General features: G+C 36.6%; 1 protein-coding gene and 1 pseudogene across 1 annotated transcript in view; one reads left to right on the plus strand and one right to left on the minus strand.

Annotated features, from left to right (window-relative positions):
- The window catches only part of Ift88 (intraflagellar transport 88), a gene marked incomplete at its 3' end in the record, with an annotated part of 56,963 nt that overhangs the window by 3,071 nt on the left and 34,482 nt on the right, over positions 1-19,410 (plus strand). Inside the window, exons 2-7 of the mRNA XM_090341820.1 lie at positions 593-683; positions 1,957-2,061; positions 2,447-2,549; positions 3,616-3,730; positions 4,646-4,877; positions 7,172-7,242. Of these exons, the coding sequence (XP_090197946.1) occupies positions 1,987-2,061; positions 2,447-2,549; positions 3,616-3,730; positions 4,646-4,877; positions 7,172-7,242 (596 nt within the window). The remainder of the gene's footprint in view (positions 1-592; positions 684-1,956; positions 2,062-2,446; positions 2,550-3,615; positions 3,731-4,645; positions 4,878-7,171; positions 7,243-19,410) is intronic.
- On the minus strand, positions 14,638-16,836 carry LOC150057303 (double-strand-break repair protein rad21 homolog pseudogene; annotated as a pseudogene).

Consider the following 19,410-nt stretch of genomic DNA (forward strand, 5'->3'; position numbering starts at 1 on the left):
TTTGAGTTTTACTGACTTTCCTGTCTGGGCTGCCTTCAAACCACAGTTCTGAGATTTCTGCCTCCTGAGTAGCTCAGATTTTAGGTCTGACCCATCCTGTTTCAGCACCTAGCAGAAATACCTTTTTAAAATTATTTTACATTATCTTTAAGTAGAACAAAGGTGTTTCAGTTCAATATGTCAGTTTATAATTACAGTGCACGTGGATCAGTTTCATCCTTTGCATGATTCTCTCCCATTTCTCTCAAGCCTACCCCATCTCCTCAGATTACCTGGTTCCATTTTTATATAAGCACTTTGTATATTGTACCTTACCCTTCCTCTCTCTGGATATATTAATTCAATGTGGGTTATCTGAGTTGTTTTCATAACTTGGCTATTGTGAATAGTGTAGCAATGAACATGGATGTGTGTCTTTCAAGTTTTTTGTATAAATACCCAGAAGTTTTATATCTGGATAATAGGGGAATTCTAAAAACATCTGTCTCATCTGTAACCTATTTTTAAAATTTAAGAGCATATTGGAAATAAATTTCACTGTAGATTATTTGTGACAAAGTGATGTAAACTATACCTGTTTTTTCTCTGATAGTCCAGAAGAAAAGATTAGACAATTAGAGAAGAAAGTAAATGAGTTGGTAGAAGAAAGCTGCATTGCCAATAGTTGTGGAGACTTAAAATTGGTAAGTTCATAAACTAGGTAAGGTCATAAACTAGCCAAAAAGCGTACACACATATAATTTGCCAGTCCTGAGCTTGAGCTTCGGGCCTGGGCACTGTCCTTGGGCTTTCCTCAAGGCTAGGGCTTTACCACTGGAGCCACAGCACCCTTCTGGCTTTTTGTATGTATGTGGTACCAAGGAATTGAACCCCGGGCTTCATGCATGTACTCTACCACTAGGCTACACTCCAGGCACAAATTTTTTTGATCACAGAACTCGTGTGTGTGTGTGTGTGTGTGTGTGTGTCCGTGTGTCCCACTCGCTTGTATGCCGGCCTCATATTCTCACTTGACTTACTTAAGACTGGTGCTCTACCACTTAAACCACACCTTCTGGATTTTTGTTAGGTAATTGATAAGTTTTATGGATATTTTTGTGGGCTTTTTTTGGGGGAGTTATTAGGACTTGAACTCTGGATTTGGGTACTTGAGCTCTTCAGCTCAAGGCTAGCACTCTGCCACTTGAGCCATAGCATCACTTCCTGTTTTCTGGTGGTTAATTGACAATAAGAGTCTCACTGACTGGGCTGGCTTTGAACTGCCATCCTCAGGTCTTAGCCTCCTGAGTAGCTAGGATTACAGGCATGAGTCACCAGCACCCAGCCTTGGGCTGGCTTTTAAATGGGATTTTCAGACCTTTAAATGGGATTTTCAGACCTTAGCTTTTTTAGTAGCTCAAGTTCTAGGCATGAGCCATCAGTGCTTGGATGAACTATTGATATTTTAAACAATGGTTTTTAAAAGGCAATGTCTATGGTTATATTTTGTCGGTGTAAATCAATGCCTTCTGAGACATTTGGGAGCCAACCTCAGCATCTCTTGCAGTATTGAACAACAGTTGTCCTTTACCTTGAATTTTGAGCATCCCAAAACTGAATAAAATCTATGTAAATTTCTATTTCCTAATACTGAGTTGAAATATCCTAAGATTCAGCACTTAGGAGGAAAGAGAGATGTTAGTCACAGCCAAACCAAGAGGTGGAAGATATATGTGCAAAGAGAAACTTGGAGCAGATATAGCCTAAAGTTAGTTTCTGACTCTTTCCCTGAAAAAAGACATAAACAATTTTGATGGTGAACTAGGGTTTGGGTCTGGTTAAGGGAAGTTTGTGTACTGAGAGTACAGGGGACATCTGGAGAGACCAAGGTAGGAAAATTTCATGTAGGTAGTTCCAAAATGCATGGAAATGGTTGGATGTGCAGAATTATTTTACAAAATATAAATCTGATTTTAGGCCTTAGAAAAAGCAAAAGATGCAGGAAGAATGGAAAGAGTTTTGGTGAGACAACGAGAACAAGTTACAACTCCAGAGAATATCAATCTGGATTTAACTTACTCAGTAAGTATTGAAATATGTTCTGAGTTAAATTTATGCTTTGACTAAGAAGTTTGGATTTCAAGTCTTTTTTTTTTTTTTGTCAATCGTGGGGCTTGAACTCTGGGCCTGGGCCTTGTCCCTGCTCTCTTTAACTCAAGGCTAGTGCTCTACCACTTGAGCCATAGTGCCACTTCTGGTTTTCTGGTGGTTAATTGGAGATAAAGAGTCTTAGGGACTTTTGAGCTTGTGCTGACTTTGAATTGTTGTCCTCAGATCTCAGTCTTCTGAGTAGCTAGGGATTACAGGCATGAGCCACTATGCCTGGCTTGTAATAGAATTTTAATCTCTGGAAAGATTACAAATGAAAGAGACCTAAAATGGTCATTATATGTTTTTGCTCTTTTAGGTTCTTTTCAACTTGGCCAGTCAGTATTCAGCTAATGAAATGTATACGGAAGCATTAAACACATATCAAGTTATAGTGAAAAATAAAATGTTCAGCAATGCAGGTAAGTATATATGACTCACTTTTCCCCAAAAGATGTCACTTTTCTTTTGTGTTACTTTGTCTCCTTACTTTATGTTTCCTTGAAATGAGATGATAGATGCTCTAAAAATAAAATCTACATTTATGATAAGTATGATAAGTACTTAAATATATTGTTTGTAAGCTGGGAGCCAGTGGCTCACATCTTTTATCCTAAAATTTGGAGATAGAGATTGGGAGGATCTTAATTTGAGGCTAACCTGGGTAAAAAGTTCACAGGCCCTCATCTTGTCAGAAAACCCTGGATGTGGTATCTTATATCTCCTATCCTAGATATGGTGAGACATATAAATAAGAGAATAAATATAACGATTACAGTCTAGTTTGATCCAGGTAAAAGAAAGACTCTACCCTCAAACATAACCACTTACAAAGAGCTGTGAGCATGGCCCAATCAGTATAGTACATACCTAACAAGTTTGAAAGTGAGTATAAACCAAGTCCCACAAAATAGCAACTATTTACATGCAAATCCATACAGATACAAATGAAGAATCTTTAGGATGAAATGTGCTCTCTACTAGTAAACAAAAAATATATTCTGATATAAGTAGAACAAGCTATGGCAACCTCATGGAGCATTCTTTCACATAAAATTTCTGTGAGTTCATCAGGAGACTAGAGTTTGTAGATATTATTTTATTACAGCAGATAATCACAAGAGTATCATTTTCCTTAGTATCTTATGAAAATGTAAGCAGTATTGAGTCTAACTTCAAAATGTCTTATTGTCATGTGTTTTTTTAAAGCATAATATAATTTTTTTTCAGAATGTACTTTTTTAAAACAGTAAATTAGTTGTTTCCAGCCTTATTTTCAGGACTCAGCCTATCTTTTAAGTTCCATTTTCTCATAGATTAGAGCTGAATGTATTGAAGTACTGTTTCTGCTATAAAGTTTAAGTTTTAGATAATGTATGAAGTTTTATAAGTTGAGAAAACTTCAGTGAAAGTGAACTTTAAGTCATCTAAAATACCAAAAAAAAATCAAAAATTCAAATGTTGTATAACCATTATTTTTCAAATTAGGAATATTGAAAGTGAATATGGGAAATATTTATTTAAAGCAAAGAAATTACTCCAAAGCTATTAAGTTCTACCGAATGGCCTTGGATCAAATCCCAAGTGTCCATAAAGAAATGAGGTAAGTGTACATACTCTGATCACTGTAAAATTCAAATTTGTTTTTCACAAGTATGATAACTATTGATTTGTTGTCGGTGAGTTGAACAGTTTGAATTGTCTGGGTATTTAAATTACATATGTAATATTATTCTCTCTTCCCTTGGGACTAGTTGGATATATTTGTATAATGTCAAGTTAAAAGTGGCTGGTACTTATGCCTGTAATCTTAGTTATTCAGGAGGCTGAGATCTGAGGATCAAGGTTTAATACAGCCTGGGCAAATTGGAGAGATTCTATTTCCAATTAACTGGCAAAAAGATGAGTGAGAGTATGAGTCCTTGAGTTCACCAAAAAAAAAAAAAAAATTAAAGTATGCAACCAAGTAAAATTAAACTAAACTACTTGATCAGTGTGGAAATTTGCTATGCAGGCTTAGTAGTATATGATACAACTTAATGCCAAGAAAAAAATGACAGTACTAGTCATTTATAATGGTCAGATTACAATATAAGGCTAGCATCTAAGATTCCCTCAATCTTTCTTTTTTAATTTTTACTTTTGAAAAAAATTTTCTATTTTTTTTTTTTTGGCCAGTATGGGCTTGACCTCAGGGCCTGAGCCCTGTCCTTGGACACTTCTTGCTCAAAGGTTGTACTCTGCCACTTGAGCCACAGAGCCACTGCCAGCTTTTTCTGTGTATGTCGTACCGAGGAATTGAACCCAGGGTTTTGTGCATGCAAGACGAGCAGTCTACCACTAGGCTATGCTCCCAGCCCCACAAGTGATCTTTTTTAAGTGAACTTTTTGATATGTGCAAATATAACCCATCTATTCATATGGGGGTAAAGGGTTTAAAACATAAACTTTCATAAGTATTGAATGCTGCATTGTAGAATTCAGTGTTTAAGGCTCATGTGTGTTTAATTTTATTTAGGATAAAAATAATGCAGAATATTGGTGTTACATTTATTAAAACTGGTCAGTATTCAGATGCCATTAATTCATTTGAACACATAATGAGCATGGCGCCAAATCTGAAGGCAGGCTACAACCTAATCCTCAGTTATTTTGCCATTGGAGACCGAGAAAAAATGAAGAAGGCATTCCAGAAATTGATTGCCGTTCCATTAGAAATCGATGAAGATGAGAAATACATTTCACCAAGTGTGAGTATGAAAGAGCAAGGTAGCCATCTCCTACTGACCTGTTTTTTGCTTTTTAGAAACAAGAAAGTTGGAACAGACCATTATTAATAATATTTTGTTAATTTTTTTGGCCAGTCTTGGCGCTTGAACTCAGAGTCTAGGGACTTTCCTGAGTTTCTTTTTTTCCCAAGGCTAGTACTCTACCACTTGAGCCACAGAGCAACTTGTGGCTTTTTCTGTTTAAGTAGTACTTAGGAATCAAACCCAGGGCTTCAGGCGTGCTAGGCAACCACTCTACCACTAAGCTGTATTTCCAGTCCCTGTCAATTACTATTGAGCATGAGATCATTGAGGTCATGGGACACAATATGTTTAAGACAGACTGCACAATTTTCAATTTTAATTATAACTAAAAAACAATTTTATTAAGATTTAGGTCTTTCATTGGGATATCTCTTTGTTTCTATTTATTTTTTTCACAATAAAATTTAATTAAGAAAAACAAAAAAAGGAATACAAATAGATGATTACATTTGTTTAAAGTTTATTCTCATGCAAATATAGAAACAGGTATGTGGTATTGATAAATTGAACCCAGGTCTTCGTGCATGCTAGGCAAGCAGTCTACCAGTAGGCCAAACTCCTGGCCCCTGCCTTTATCTATTTTTTTTATTAAAGAATTTATTAACATTGATTTTCACATCATATTTCAAATGATGTATTTAACAAACAAGTATTCAAGAAGGGAATCTCTATATATAATCATTGGCACTTAGATTTTAGAATATAATTAAAATTGGGCTTAGAGTTTGTATGTCATAGATACATATTAATCTATGTAATAAAATATTATGTCTATAGAGTCATAAATTTTTATGTCTATATAGTTGTGTTTATATTTCCAATACTATGTCCATAGCATTGGGTACTCAAATATTGAGTCCTCACTCTTGTACTGTTTGGATCTAATAGCCACATATTTAGGATACCATGCGCCTTTTGTTCCTTTGGTCTTGACTTGTATCACTCAACATGATTTGCTCTGGATTCATCCACTTCCCTTCAAATGCCATTATTTTATCTTGTGTGTTGGATATGTAGAATTCTATTGTATATATATACCACATTTTTGTATCCATTCATCTTCAGTAGGGCATCTGGATTGTTTCCATTTGTTTCTGTTTATTTTTAAGGTTCTGTTTTTTTTTTTTTTATTTCCCAAGAGGTATCTTGAACATGGAGAAGAAATCTGGATTATACTGAGTAGATAATTGTCATGGAGTATTTATACTTGGGTTTGGATTTTGTACTAACAACTACTACAGGTTCTATGCATTTGGCCCTCCCTTTTCTAGCCTGACCTTTTTTTCCCATATATTTTTTATTGTAATTAATAGAAGGGTTACATTATATTCACCAGATAGAAGGTGCATTACTTCACAAACATTGATACCCTTTCTCATGTCTTGGTCCCCATTTCCCTTCCCAGCCCCGCTCATCTTGATTTCCACCCTTCCCTACCCAATTTCAAATAACCAATTAAGCATATATGAAATATATCAGATAACAAGGTGTAATATTGTAACAATATGAGATAACCAAGGGAAAGCAAAAGAGATGAGAGATAACATAGTATATTAAGGACAACAATCACTATGGCTTTTGTTTCTATATCTTGGAGGTCCTTACATTTAGCGTCATACTATATAGCCTTATGTATCTAGATTTTGTTCTATTGTAAATCTCTGCTAGGAGAGCCCAAGGTTTCTACTGATTATGACAAATGAGGGAAACCAATGAGCCCATGTTCCTTTGAGTCTGGCTTACTTCACTTAATATGAATTTTTCTAAGTCTTTCCATTTCCTAACAAATGGGGCGATGTCATTCTTTCTGACAGCATCATAGAATTCCATTGTGTACAAATACCACATCTTGTTGATCCACTCATCAACTGAGGGACATCTGGGTTGGTTCCATATCTTTGCTATGGTAAATAGTTCTAGCCTGATTTTTATTTACTCCTCAGAGTTTGTGTTAGTTCAATATGATAGGGAATGAGAAAAAAGAGAAAAAGAAGGTCTGCTTTACATTAGGAAAAAGATTTACAAAGATTAATTAATGGACTAGTATAACTCAGTAGTAGGATGCTTACATAGATTGTGAAAGGTCTTGGTTCCATCTCCAGCATTCCCATAACAGACAAATAAAACAACGAATTTACATTAATTTACATCTTATAAACTAGTTATTTGGTTTTATGAAATTTTTCACTATGTTTGAGCTTTACTTGAGCATTTCAATTTTATTTTTCCAGGATGATCCCCATACTAACTTATTGATTGAAGCTATAAAAAACGATCATCTCAGGCAAATGGAACGTGAGAGGTAACATTTTGGGTACTTAATAAAATAGTTTTAATTTTGTAAAATGATCAAATGTGTTCTGATTGTTTCTTACAGAAAACTTCTTGAATAAAATACTATAATTTCACCATTTCTATACTTTGCTATATTTCCTTTTGTCTTTCAAAATAATCTGCCCTCATACTGCTCTTTTTTTTATTGTAATTAGTAAAAGGGTTACATGATATTTGCCATATAGAAGGTGCATTAATTCACATACATTGATACCCTTTCACATGTCTTGGTACCCTTTCCCTCCCCCCCCCACACCCCCACCCGTCTTGGTTTTCCCCCCTTCCCTATCAAATTTCAAATATCCAAATACAAATAAATTCAATATATCAGATAACAAAGTGAGATACTATACCAATATGAGATAACCAAGGGACAGCAAAGGAGATGAGAGACAACATAGTACATTAAGGACAACAATCATTCATTATATGGCTTTTGTCCTCATACTGCTCTTATTCTTACTCAATCTTACTATTTTTCTGTCTTGCAGATATTGTATACAATACTAGTACTCTGTTTATTGTTTCCTTATGCATTTTGTTTTGAATCCTAATTAGAAATCAAGTCTAAGAGAAGAAAATTATATTTTACTTTTTCCTTTCTCTAAAATCTGTTTCTACTTCTGATAAAAAATGCATGGGCTCCTCCCACACTAAGACCAAATTATCCCACTCTCTAGACATCAAGTGAGTGTCCAATAATTGATATATCCTTGTATCCCTGGGATGAAACCAACTTGATCCTTTTAATAAATTGTTGAATCTAAAAAAAATATTGTAGAGTTAATAGAGGTTACAGTTATATGAATCAGATAGAGTAATAAGTAATGAGTGTGTGCGTATGTGTCTGTATTTATGTCTATTATATATACTTACATATATTAAATAGTATATTTTATATATTTATAATATGAATAATATAATAAACAACTCATAATATATGAAAAAGAAATGTATAACATAAACATGATATATACACATAGTATATATATGTAATCTATTTATGTAGATGTATACATATATAGACTTATGTATATATGATATATGTATGATATATATTATTGTGTTTACTTGTAGATTTATAGACCAAATCTAGTTACCATGAATGAGGAAAACCATGCAGCCTATGTTTTTAAGGCTCTGGATTTTATGGAGAATTTTGTATCTATGTTTATTATTATAGAATTTGGTTGATAATTCTAAAATAAGAAAATTCTTTGTCCTTGTTTGGTTTTAGAATGAGTGTAATATTGGCTTCATAAAATAAGTTTGGCAGTGATTCTTCTCATTCTCTTTGACAAAAGGTTTGAGAAGTATTGCTGTAGTTTTGCCTTTTTTGTTTTTTAATTTTATTTTGTAGTTTTGTCTTTAAAGGTAAAATATGGCAGTGAATCTTTTGGGTCCTGGATTATTTTTATTGGGAGATTAATAACTGCTTCAGTTTTTTGGTTGTGATCTATTTAAATGGTTTAACTTGAGTTGGTTATATAGATCGAGAAGTCTATTTCTTTTTGATTTTCTAGCTTATTTTAAGTTTTCAGAATATTTCCTCATGATCTTCTTGATTTCATTAGTATTTGCCATGATATTACCATCTTTATTTCACATTTTATTCATTTGGTTTTATTCTCTTTTAGCTAGATTGGTTAAAGGTTTATGAATCTTATTTTTCTTTCCAAGGAATCATCTTGGTGTTTTGTCATTTTATTTTATTTTTTGCCAGTGCCAGGCCTTGGACTCGGCCTGAGCCCTGTCCTTGGGCTTTCCTCAAGGCTAGCACTCTTACCACTTGAGCCAAAGTACCCCTTCCAGATTTTTCTCTGTCTGTGGTACCGAGGAATACAACCCAGGGCTTATGCATGGTAGGCAAGCACTCATGCTTCCAGCCCTGTTTTGCCAATTTTTTTTTTTTGCCAGTCCTGGGCCTCAAACTCAGGGCCTGATCACTGTCCTTGGGCTATCTTCAAGGCTAGTGCTCTACCACTTGAGCCACAGTACCACTTCTGGCTTTTTTTTTTCTATGTATTTGGTACCGAGGAGTCAAACCCAGGTCTTCATGCGTGCTAGGCAAGTACTTTACCACTAGGCCAAACTCCCGGCCGCTGTTTTGCCAATTTTTAAATTTTTTATGCAAATAGCTATAAACTTTTTTCTCCACACTGTCTTTGCTATAATCCCCAAAATTCTGATTTGGTTTCATTTGCATTAGATTTTACAAACATTTTCATAGCCTTCCTGTTTCTTCAATGACCCATTCTTCAAATTGTTATTCTATATTCTTGGCTTTTAATATATATATATATATTTTTTTTTTTAAGTCAAGTTCTAGTTCTGGTCAGATAGAATATAGTCATTTCAGTATCTGCATATTTGCTAAGATTTACTTTGTGTTAGGGTCTATTTTGAGAACTGGGTGCTGGTGGCATATGCCTATAATCCTAGCTACTCAAGAGGATGAGATCTGAGGACTGTGGTTTGAAGGCAGCTCAGAGTGAGACTCTTATCTCCAGTTAACCACCAGAAAACACGAGTAGAGCTGTGGATCAAGGTTGTAAAGTGCTAGCCTTGAATAGAAAAGCTCAAGGACAGTTCAAGCCCATAACCAAAATAAATAAATAAATAAATAAATGAAGGAAGCTCTTTTTGTGTAGAAAGTTCCATAGCTGCTAAACTATATAGTGTGTCAGTCATTGTATAGCTGATGGATGAAGTACTCTGTAGATACATGTTAAACCATTTTATTTATGGTGTTGTTTAGTTCTGAGATTTTTTTCTTTCTTTCTTTCTTTTTTTTTTTTTTTGCCAGTTCTGGGCTTGAGTTCAGGGGCTGAGCACTGTCCTTTCTCAAAGCTAGAGCTCTACCACTTGAGCCTCAGCACCACTTCTGGCTTTTTTCTATGTATGTTGTATTGAGGAATTGAACCTGGGTCTTAATGCATGCCTAGGCAAGCACTCTACCACTAGGCCAAACTCCAGGCCTCTGAGGGTTTTTTTTTTTTTTTTTTATTATTGATTTATTTTCTTTTTTTAGGTCTGGGGGGTTTATTATTGAAAGTAAGGTATTAAAGTCTCCCACAGTCATGATGTTTTGAGGATCTATCTGACCTATGCTTTTAAATCCCTAAGTGTTATTTATAATGAAATTAGGTTCATTGACATTTGGCCAATTTATAATAACTCTAATTTGTTCTTTGCAGATTGTTCCCTTTGTTAATATGAACTGATCTTCTTTTCTCTGACTAACAATTTTGGTTTTGAGATCTACTTTATCAGATATGAGTATGGATAACTGCTGCCTACATTCAGTCTATTTTCATAGAAGCTCTTTCCATACACAACTGATGTTTGTTGTCAATAAGATGTTTTTGTAGGCAACAGATGTTTAGGACTTGCTTTTTAATTTATTGTCTTTTCATTGGAAAATATTTACTGTTACTATTAAAATGTACATGATAGGGGCCGGGAGTTTGGCTTAGTAGTAGAGTGCTTGCCTAGCATGCACGAAGACCAGGGTTCAATTCCTCAGTGACACATACATAGAGAAAAAGCTGGAAATGGTGCTGTGGCTCAAGTGGTAGAGCTCTAGCCTTGAGAAAAGTCCAAGAACAGTTCTCAGGCCCTGAGTTCAAGCCCCATGACTAGAAAAAAAATGTACATGATCGTTAGGTGCCAGTGGCTTAAGTCTGTAATTGTAGCTTCTTAGGAGTCTGAGACCTGAGAACTATAGTTTAAAACTTGCTAGGACAGGAAAGTCCATGAAACTCTTTTTTTTTAAATTGTAATTAGTAAAAGGGTTACATGGTATTTGCCAGATAGAAGGTGCATTAATTCACATACATTGATACCCTTTCACATGTCTTGGTACCCGTTTCCCTCCCCCCCATACCCCCCACCCGTCTTGGTTTTCCCCCCTTCCCTATCAAATTTCAAATATCCAAATACAAGTAAGTTCAATATATCAGATAACAAAGTGAGATACTATACCAATATGAGATAACCAAGTCCATGAAACTCTTATTTCATATTAACCACCAAAAAAGTGGAGTTGTAGCTCAAGTAGTAGATGCTAACCTTGAGCAAATATGGTTCAGGAACAATACTCATGTATACCCATGTAGTACTTGCCATGTTTTTTTTAATTTTGCCATGCTTCATTTTTTCTGCTTTCATTTGGCATTTCTTTTCTGATGAGATGTATTTTTCTTCCCTATTTCATGATTATGTTTATTTTAATTTTTATTTAGTTTTTGGTTCATGTCCTGGGCTTAATTTGGGACTTGGGTGCTATTCCTGAGCTCTTTTGCTGAACACCAGTGCTTCATCAATTGGGTCACAGCCCTGCTTTCCCTGGTTAATTGGAGATAAGAGTCTCATGTACTACTTGGTCTGTTTTTTTTTCTTGCTTATAAACACAACTTTTATTAGAAAAGTTATATATATCATAACATTAGCAATTTTCAAGAACAATATTAAACCCAGTAAGGAACTAAAACCACACCAGCAAAATGTGTAACAAGGAATTCATCACTTTCTGTAATCAAGCATTCAATTATCTACAATTTTTTTTACAGTGGGGAAACCCATGGTTTACAGACACATCGTATTGAAAATAAGATTTCAATAGCAATTTTAAACTATTCTTGTACCAAGACATGTGAAAGGGTATCAATGTATGTGAATTAAGGTACTTTCTATCTGGCAAATATCATGTAACCCTTTTATTAATTACAATAAAAATATTTAAAAAAAGAAAGAAAAGGAAAAAGCTGGACTCTGTTCTCAACAGGCTAGGACTGCTAATTGAGGAACAGTGAGGAACATAGCCTTTTCATGGGGCTTGGAGTCTGAGGTAAGGTGGGGAGGGGATTGAGTCAGGGTTGTCTTTTCCCTCCCTCCCTCCCTCCCTCCCTCCCTCCCTTCCTTTCTTCCTTCCTTTCTTCCTTCCTTCCTTCCTTCCTCTCCTCTCTCTTTCTCTCTCTCTCTCTCTCTCTCTGTCTCCCTCCCTCTCCTTCCTTCCTTCCTTCCTCTCCTCTTCCCTCTCTCTCTCTCTCTCTCTCTCTCTCTCTCTCTCTCTCTCTCTCTCTCTCTCTCTCTCTCTCTCTCTCTCTCTCTCTCTCTGTCTCTCCTCTCCTCTCTCTTTCTTTTTTTCTTTCTTTCGCTAGTGCTGGGGCTTGAACTCAGAGCCTGAGCACTGTCCTTGGGCTTTCTCAAGGTAGAGCTCTACCACGTCTGGCTTTTTCTATGAATGTGGAATGGAAGAATAGAGCCTGGTTTTTGTGCATGCTAGGCAAGCACCACACCACTAGGCCAAACTGCTGGCCCCAGAATCAGGGGTTTTATAGTCTTAAGCAAGGAGACAGGGGTTACTTGAGTTTAGTGTGGGGGAGAGGGCGGTGACTGTAGACACAGGCCGAGAATCGGGTGTTTCCTTATCCAAGGTCTCAAGTTTTTTTAATGTCCAAACAGCTTTTTATCTGGCTTCCCTGAATGATTTGACCTTCACAGGGTCCACTTCTGTCTTCCAATCTCAAAAACCATTTCCTGGCTTCACAGCTTGGCCTCAGAGCCTTGCTGGCTAGGCCTACAATGGAATATTTACAGCCAGATTCTGGGCAGATAGTCTTGTCTGCATCTAGCACATCCATTCATGCCTGGGGTATTGATGGGGGAGGGGGGGTCAATCCTTCAAGTCTGAATTTTGAAAGTGATTTTTTTCTTATAAAAGTTCCAGCACTTAAGCTAGAACTTTCATCATATTTTTCCCTAAAAAGTTAAGTTCTGTTTAAATAACTATAATAGTCATATAATTTGTGGTACTATCTTGTCTGTTAATAATAAAGCTTTTGGGGTTACTCAGGAGGCTGAGATCTGAGGATCATGGTTCAAAGCCAACCTGGGCACCAAAGTCAGGGAGATTCTTATCTCCCAATTAATCTGAAATGACACTGTGGCTCAAGGGGTAGGTCAATAGGCTTGAGCTAAAGAGCTCAGGACAGTGCCCAGGCCCAGAGTTCAAGTCCCATGACTGACCACAACAAAAAGCAAAAAAACTAAAAGCAAAAAAAAAAACCCAGAAAAGCCCTGAACTTTGGAATTCTTTAATAGCTCTGTGACTAAAATCCTAACACAGGACTGCGCAACACTGAAAAAAGAGATGGGTACTAACACTTGAAATGAGTATCAGAGAAGCCATTAGTTCCATTAGTTTTTACAGTATTGTTTGCTTCAAGGTTAAGTCGATCTGCTTATTTTTTTTTTTCATCAGTATGCCCTTTTGTGAAGTAGAGGATTTTCTGTTTTGATGATCTGAGTACTCAAAACATCTTTAAGTATGGTTTATAGCTCCTGAAAGTCAAAATTATGTTAACAGTCCTTCCACGTTACCAAGCTCATTTCTACTTATTTTGGAGCTACACTAAAACATCAGAATTTAGGACAACAAAATTTACCATAAAGGGTTAAATGGAATGATTGGCAAACCAGCTAAGACCTAAGTTTTTGGTAGTCAGGGAAGGTCAGTGACAGGACACAATCTACATATTTGTGCTCCTTAGAGAATTACACATTGAATAAAACTCAGTGTAGGGGCCGGGAGTTTGGCCTAGTGGTTAAAGTGCTTGCCTAGCATGCATGGAGACCCGGGTTCGATTCCTCGGAACCACATACATAGAAAAAAGCCAGAAGTGGTGCTGAGGCTCAAGTGGTAGAGCTCTAGCCTTGAGAAAGTCCAAGGACAGTGCTCAGGCCCTGAGCTCAAGCCCAGGACTGGCAAAAAAAAAACACAAACAAACAAACAAACAAAAGAAACTCAGTGTAACAATCTTTCTCTTGTTTTAGTTACTCTGTCCAAGACCTGGCTTCATCAGATTGTTGCTTTTACTGATGGAAAGAAACTGTCTATTCCTGTCTTGTGATCAAAAAGACAGATACCATAGTTATTTCAACTGCTAGACAGATTTTCCTTTTTAACATAGTAATTGAGGAGTAAGATAAAAAGTAATGGCTTTTGGCTATTATTCAATATTACTTAGTGCACCAACATTACACATATCTGTTCTGAAAGTTGTTAAAATAATTTACTGGGTCTTAATCCCTGTAAACAATTTTCTTTAAGTATAAAATGTGAAAATCAAAAATACTGGAAATAAATGAAAAAAAGAAAATGCAGAGATTTTTATACAGATATAAAATTCTCAAGGGTTTTATGTGCCCTGCAATGGGGGCAATTTTTATTTATTAATATATGAACACTAGCTCCTCAAATAATATGGAACCTTGGTCCAGATGTTGCAGTGATATCACTGTATGGCCCCTCCTGTGCCAGCATGGTAGCTTGGGTACTTGGTTTATGTTTCCACATAATTCATACAGTTCCACTTTTAGCAAGGATTTGCTGAAGGCCATGGAACATCTGTTGTTCCATCACCTTTCTTCTTGATCCTGATCATCCCCTGAAGCATCTTCATCTTCCTTTCTCCTCTTTTTTTGGAAGAGGTTTTTGTTCTGGAATTAATTGACAGATATTAGGAGGTTCTTCTGGGGGGGACTTCTGTAGGTGGTATTTTCATCTGTGCTATTTGCTGAAATGGCATCACTGGCTCTGGGTCAACTTGTTCAGCTTTTGGTTTAGTTCCCTGCAGTGGGAGTTGGGAACATAGATGACTTACTAATCCAAATTTGTTCTGCTAACCTCCACAATTGACACTTGGAGGGGCATGGCTCCTTAGAGGGGGCTCCTCTAATATGAGCTCATTGAAAATATCACGCTGGTGATGCTGCTGTTATTCATCTTCTTTAGGAGCCTCTGGATTTTTGAAATTCTTTGAGGAACTCATTCAGATTTTCCTCTCCCCTTTCCTTCTTTTTCTAAGGTCTTCTGGTATAAGTGGTGTTAAGATAATGTATAAAAAACTTCAGTAGTCTGTTATTCCATAAAGCCTAAGCAGGTAAAGACAGTCCTCCTGTCTCTTTCCACATCATCAATTTCTTGGTGGGTGGTGCCAGATCAAAGTTGTAACAATATTAGAATAATCACTAAGCTGGCCTTCAATGATCTTTGACACTGTCAATAATTAGCTTCCTCTTCCTCTTAGCTTTTGTTTCTTTCACAGTCATCTCAAGCAAATGCTTCTTCCTCATTTGAAACAAGTGTTTGATCAGTCCCAGTTGGTGCTGAAACAAGACTATCAAGCCCATATCATAATGAGCAGGCTATTCTGGCAATGTTACTCATGCCTCTGAGAGGTTAGGAGAATCAGCAAAAGATGCCACCATCATTATTACTAATCAATTTATCCTCTAATATTCTGCCATCATTTCTTCTCCAAAGCTATCATCCTTATATATTGGTCTTCATATTCTATATGGTTAATTTTCTCATTCTGATTGCTGGTACTCTATTCAGGCTCTAAGAGGAAGTTAGAAGCACCAGATCTCCCAAAAGTAACATCTTATTGTTTCATGACCATCCATTCCAAAAGTACCAAAGTAATTCTCTCTCTCTCTCTCTCTCTCTCTCTCTCTCTCTCTCTCTCTCTCTCTCTCTCTCTCTGTCTCTCTCTCTCTGTCTCTCTCTCTCTCTCTCTCTCTCTCTCTCTCTCTCTGTCTCTCTCTTTCTCTCTCTCCCCCTTCCTTCCTTCTTTCCTTCCTTCCTTCCTTCCTTCCTTCCTTCCTTCCTTCCTTCCTTCCTTCCTTCCTTCCTTCCTTCCTGTCCTGGGCTTGATATCAGGGCTTGAGCACTGTCCATGGGCTTTCCCAAGGTTGGCGCTGTGCCTCTTGAGCCATAACACCACTTCCAGCTTTCCTATGTATGTGCTACCAAGGAATCGAATCTCCGTCTTGTGCATGCTGGGCAAGCACTCTACCACTAGGCTAAACTCCCGGCCCCCAAAGTCATTTTCTTGTGGATACTGATGTTCCTAACTTCTCTCATGGTCAGCTCCTCTAGTCTACTCTGGTTCAGGCTGAACTGCTGGGCAACATTGATGTCATGTAAGTCTGGCAGTGGCTGATCAAAGTCGTGAAATTCTTCAGATTCAGTGATGGTATTGTAGGCTGCTTCTTGATTTTCCTCAGGCAAGTCAATAACACCTGGCCCTAAAGCCATCTTTTTTTGTTAGTCATGTGACTTGAACTCTGGTCCTGGACATTGTCCCCAAGCTCTTCAACTCAAGGCTGTCACCCTACCCCTTGAGCCACAGTGCCACTTCCGGTTTTTTGGTGGTTAGTTGGAGATAAGACTCTCATGGACTTTAGTGCCCAGCCTAGCTTTGAACCACGATCCTCAGATTTCAGCCTCCTGAGTAGCTAGGATTACAGGTTTGAGCCATCACACCCAGCTCTTAAGCCACCTTTATCTTAACAAGTGGCTTCATTACAGTTTGCAAGAAGGTATTTGGCTTTTCTGTGATAAATTTGAGTGTCCTGATGTTCACAGTGCCATCTTGACCTTTGGTGAGATGATACTTTTCACACTGCTCTCTAAACTGTACTCCAACACAAGGGCTTTATCCCACTGGGCTGTCAAACAAATTTTGACCAGAGGTCCTCTTCTACTGAGAACAAAATGTTAACATGGTTCTACTCACAAGAGGAAACCTCCAAAGGCCTGGCAACTATTCCTGCCTCCAACCTGCGAAGGTTTGGACCCCAACCTGGGAAGCTGGGCCTCAGCAGATGCAGGGCCCAGCCGTGGACGGGTTGAGCTTGGGCTGGTTTTAAGCCACAGTCCTCACATCTCAGCCTTATGAGTAGTTAGTATTACAGGTGTGAGTCATCAGTGCACAGTGGTTATATTTATTTTGCTATTCTGTGAGTAGGATTCCTTTGCCTATTTTTTGTAGAGCCAGTTCAATGGTCTTAAATTGTTTTAGTTTTTGTTTACTACGGAGAATTTTTGTTTGCTTTCCAGTTATGGTTGTTAGCTTTGCTCCATAGAGTAATCTAGGTTGATGGTTATTTAGTGCTTGAAATATGTCACTTCATTCTATCCTTTAAAAAATTTTACATTGAGATATTTGCTGTAATTCTGATGAGTTCCATCATAAATGATATTTGTCTTTGGTAGCTTTCAATATTTGTTCCTTGTTTTACACAGTTGAATGATATATATATATATATATATATATGTGTGTGTGTGTGTGTGCATATATATATATGTATATATATCTTTCAGGTCTGGTCTATTTGGTATACTAAAGCCACCTATACCTGAATGGCTGGTTTTTATTCTCAAATCTTGTGAAAATTTATACAATTATTTTATTGTATTTTCTAACCCCTTTGCATCTGTTTTTCTGAATTCATGATTCATAGGTGGTCTTTTAATAGTATACTAGAGGTCTTATTTTGCATGTTTTATTTGTATTCCTTTAGGGATTTTTTTTGTTTTGTTTTTTGTTATTTTTTCATCTCAATTATTCTATCACATCTACCTGTACTGTAGTCTGATCCACTCTTCTGGATAGAGTTTTTTTTTTTACTAAGTTGTTTTTTTTTTTTTTTGCCAGCCCTGGGGCTTGAACTCAGGGCCTGAACATTGTCCTTGTCCTTTCTTCAAGACTAGTGCTCTACCACTTGAGCCACAGTAGCACTTTCAGCTTTTTCTGTGTACCAAGGAATTGAGCCCAGGGCTTAGTGCATACTAGACAAGCACTCTATTACTAGGCCACACCCTGGCCTCCACTAAGTTTTTTATTTGGTACATTGAGCTTTTTGTTTACAGAATTTCAGCTTTTCTTTTCTATGATTTTTATGTCTTTATTGATTTCCTCTTTTTATATCCTGTATTGTTTTCCTTTATCCAGCAGCTTATTTGTATTTTCTTAGAGTTATATCAGCTGGTTATTTATATCCTGTTTTACTTTATTTAGTTTTTTTTTTTTTTTTTTTTGCCAGCCTGGGCCTAAGCTCAGGGCCTGAGCACTGTCCTTGGATTTTTTTTTCCCTCAAGTCTAGAGCTCTACCACTTGAGCCTTAGCACCACTTCTAGCTTTTTTTTCTAAGTATGTGGTACTGAGGAATGGAATCCTGGTCTTGGTGCGTGGTAGGCAAGCACTGTACCACTAGGCCAAACTCCCGGCCCTTTATTTAGCTTTTTATAAATATCTTCTTGTATTTGTTGATCATTCTTACATGGTTTTGAGTTGTTTTCCTTGTTATGTTTGGAGTCTATTACTGGGGGATTGTTGGCTATTTAGAGGTATAATGTTGACTTGTATGTATTTCTTGTGTTTCTGAGTTTAGATTTATACATCTGAGGTTAATGTTTAGAAGTTTTAATCATTTGTAATTTTTCATTCAAAGTGAAAATAGGAAGATCTCAAATTGAATGAATTAGGATAATCCATACATGTCAACATTGAAATGGCAAAGATATACTTTTTAAAGTCTGGTAAGTTTTTAAGGCAGTCATCATCATAAGCAATTATAAGTATGTTCAAATATGAAAAAGTAGAAAAACCTCAGAAAAGAAGTATATACATAGAAGATAAAATAAAATGGAAGTTTTAGAACTAAAAAATACAGTAATTGAAACAGAGCTCAGTGGGTGAGTTTGTGTCAAGACCACAATAGTGCCCAAATGATAGCGAACTCTCCCAAATGATAGAGACTCTTTTATGATATAGATGCAAAAATCTTTAAGGAAATATTAGCAAACCAGATTATTAAAAAATATAATAGTTGGGCTGGGAATTTGGACTAGTGGTTGAGTGCTTCCCTAGCATGCCTGAAGACCTGGGTTCAATTTCTAGGTACCACATATATAGAAAAAGCCGGAAGTGGTGATGTGGCTCTAGTAATAGGGCTCTAGCCTTGAGAAAGCCCAACGATAGTGCTCAGGCCCTGAGTTCAGTCCCCAGGACTGGCAAAAAACCAAAAAAACAAAGAACCCCAAACAGAAAAATGTGAAAGTCAATATGCACCATAGTCAATAAAATTTTTTCCAGGAATGTGATGCTCATTTTATATTTGAAAACAAATATATTAGAATTCAGAATATTTGGTGAGTGAAAGACAGAAGCTAGCAATTACCTCAATAGAAAATAGAAAAAAATTGGACAAAATATTTACATGATGAAAAAGCTAAAATCCCAGCAAACTACAATAGGATCTTCCTCAGTTCAGTAAAATATAT

Source organism: Megascapheus bottae, chromosome 11 (assembly GCF_031878675.1).
Source record: "Megascapheus bottae isolate mThoBot1 chromosome 11, mThoBot2.hap1, whole genome shotgun sequence".
In the NCBI taxonomy this organism is placed as follows: Eukaryota; Metazoa; Chordata; class Mammalia; order Rodentia; family Geomyidae; genus Megascapheus; species Megascapheus bottae.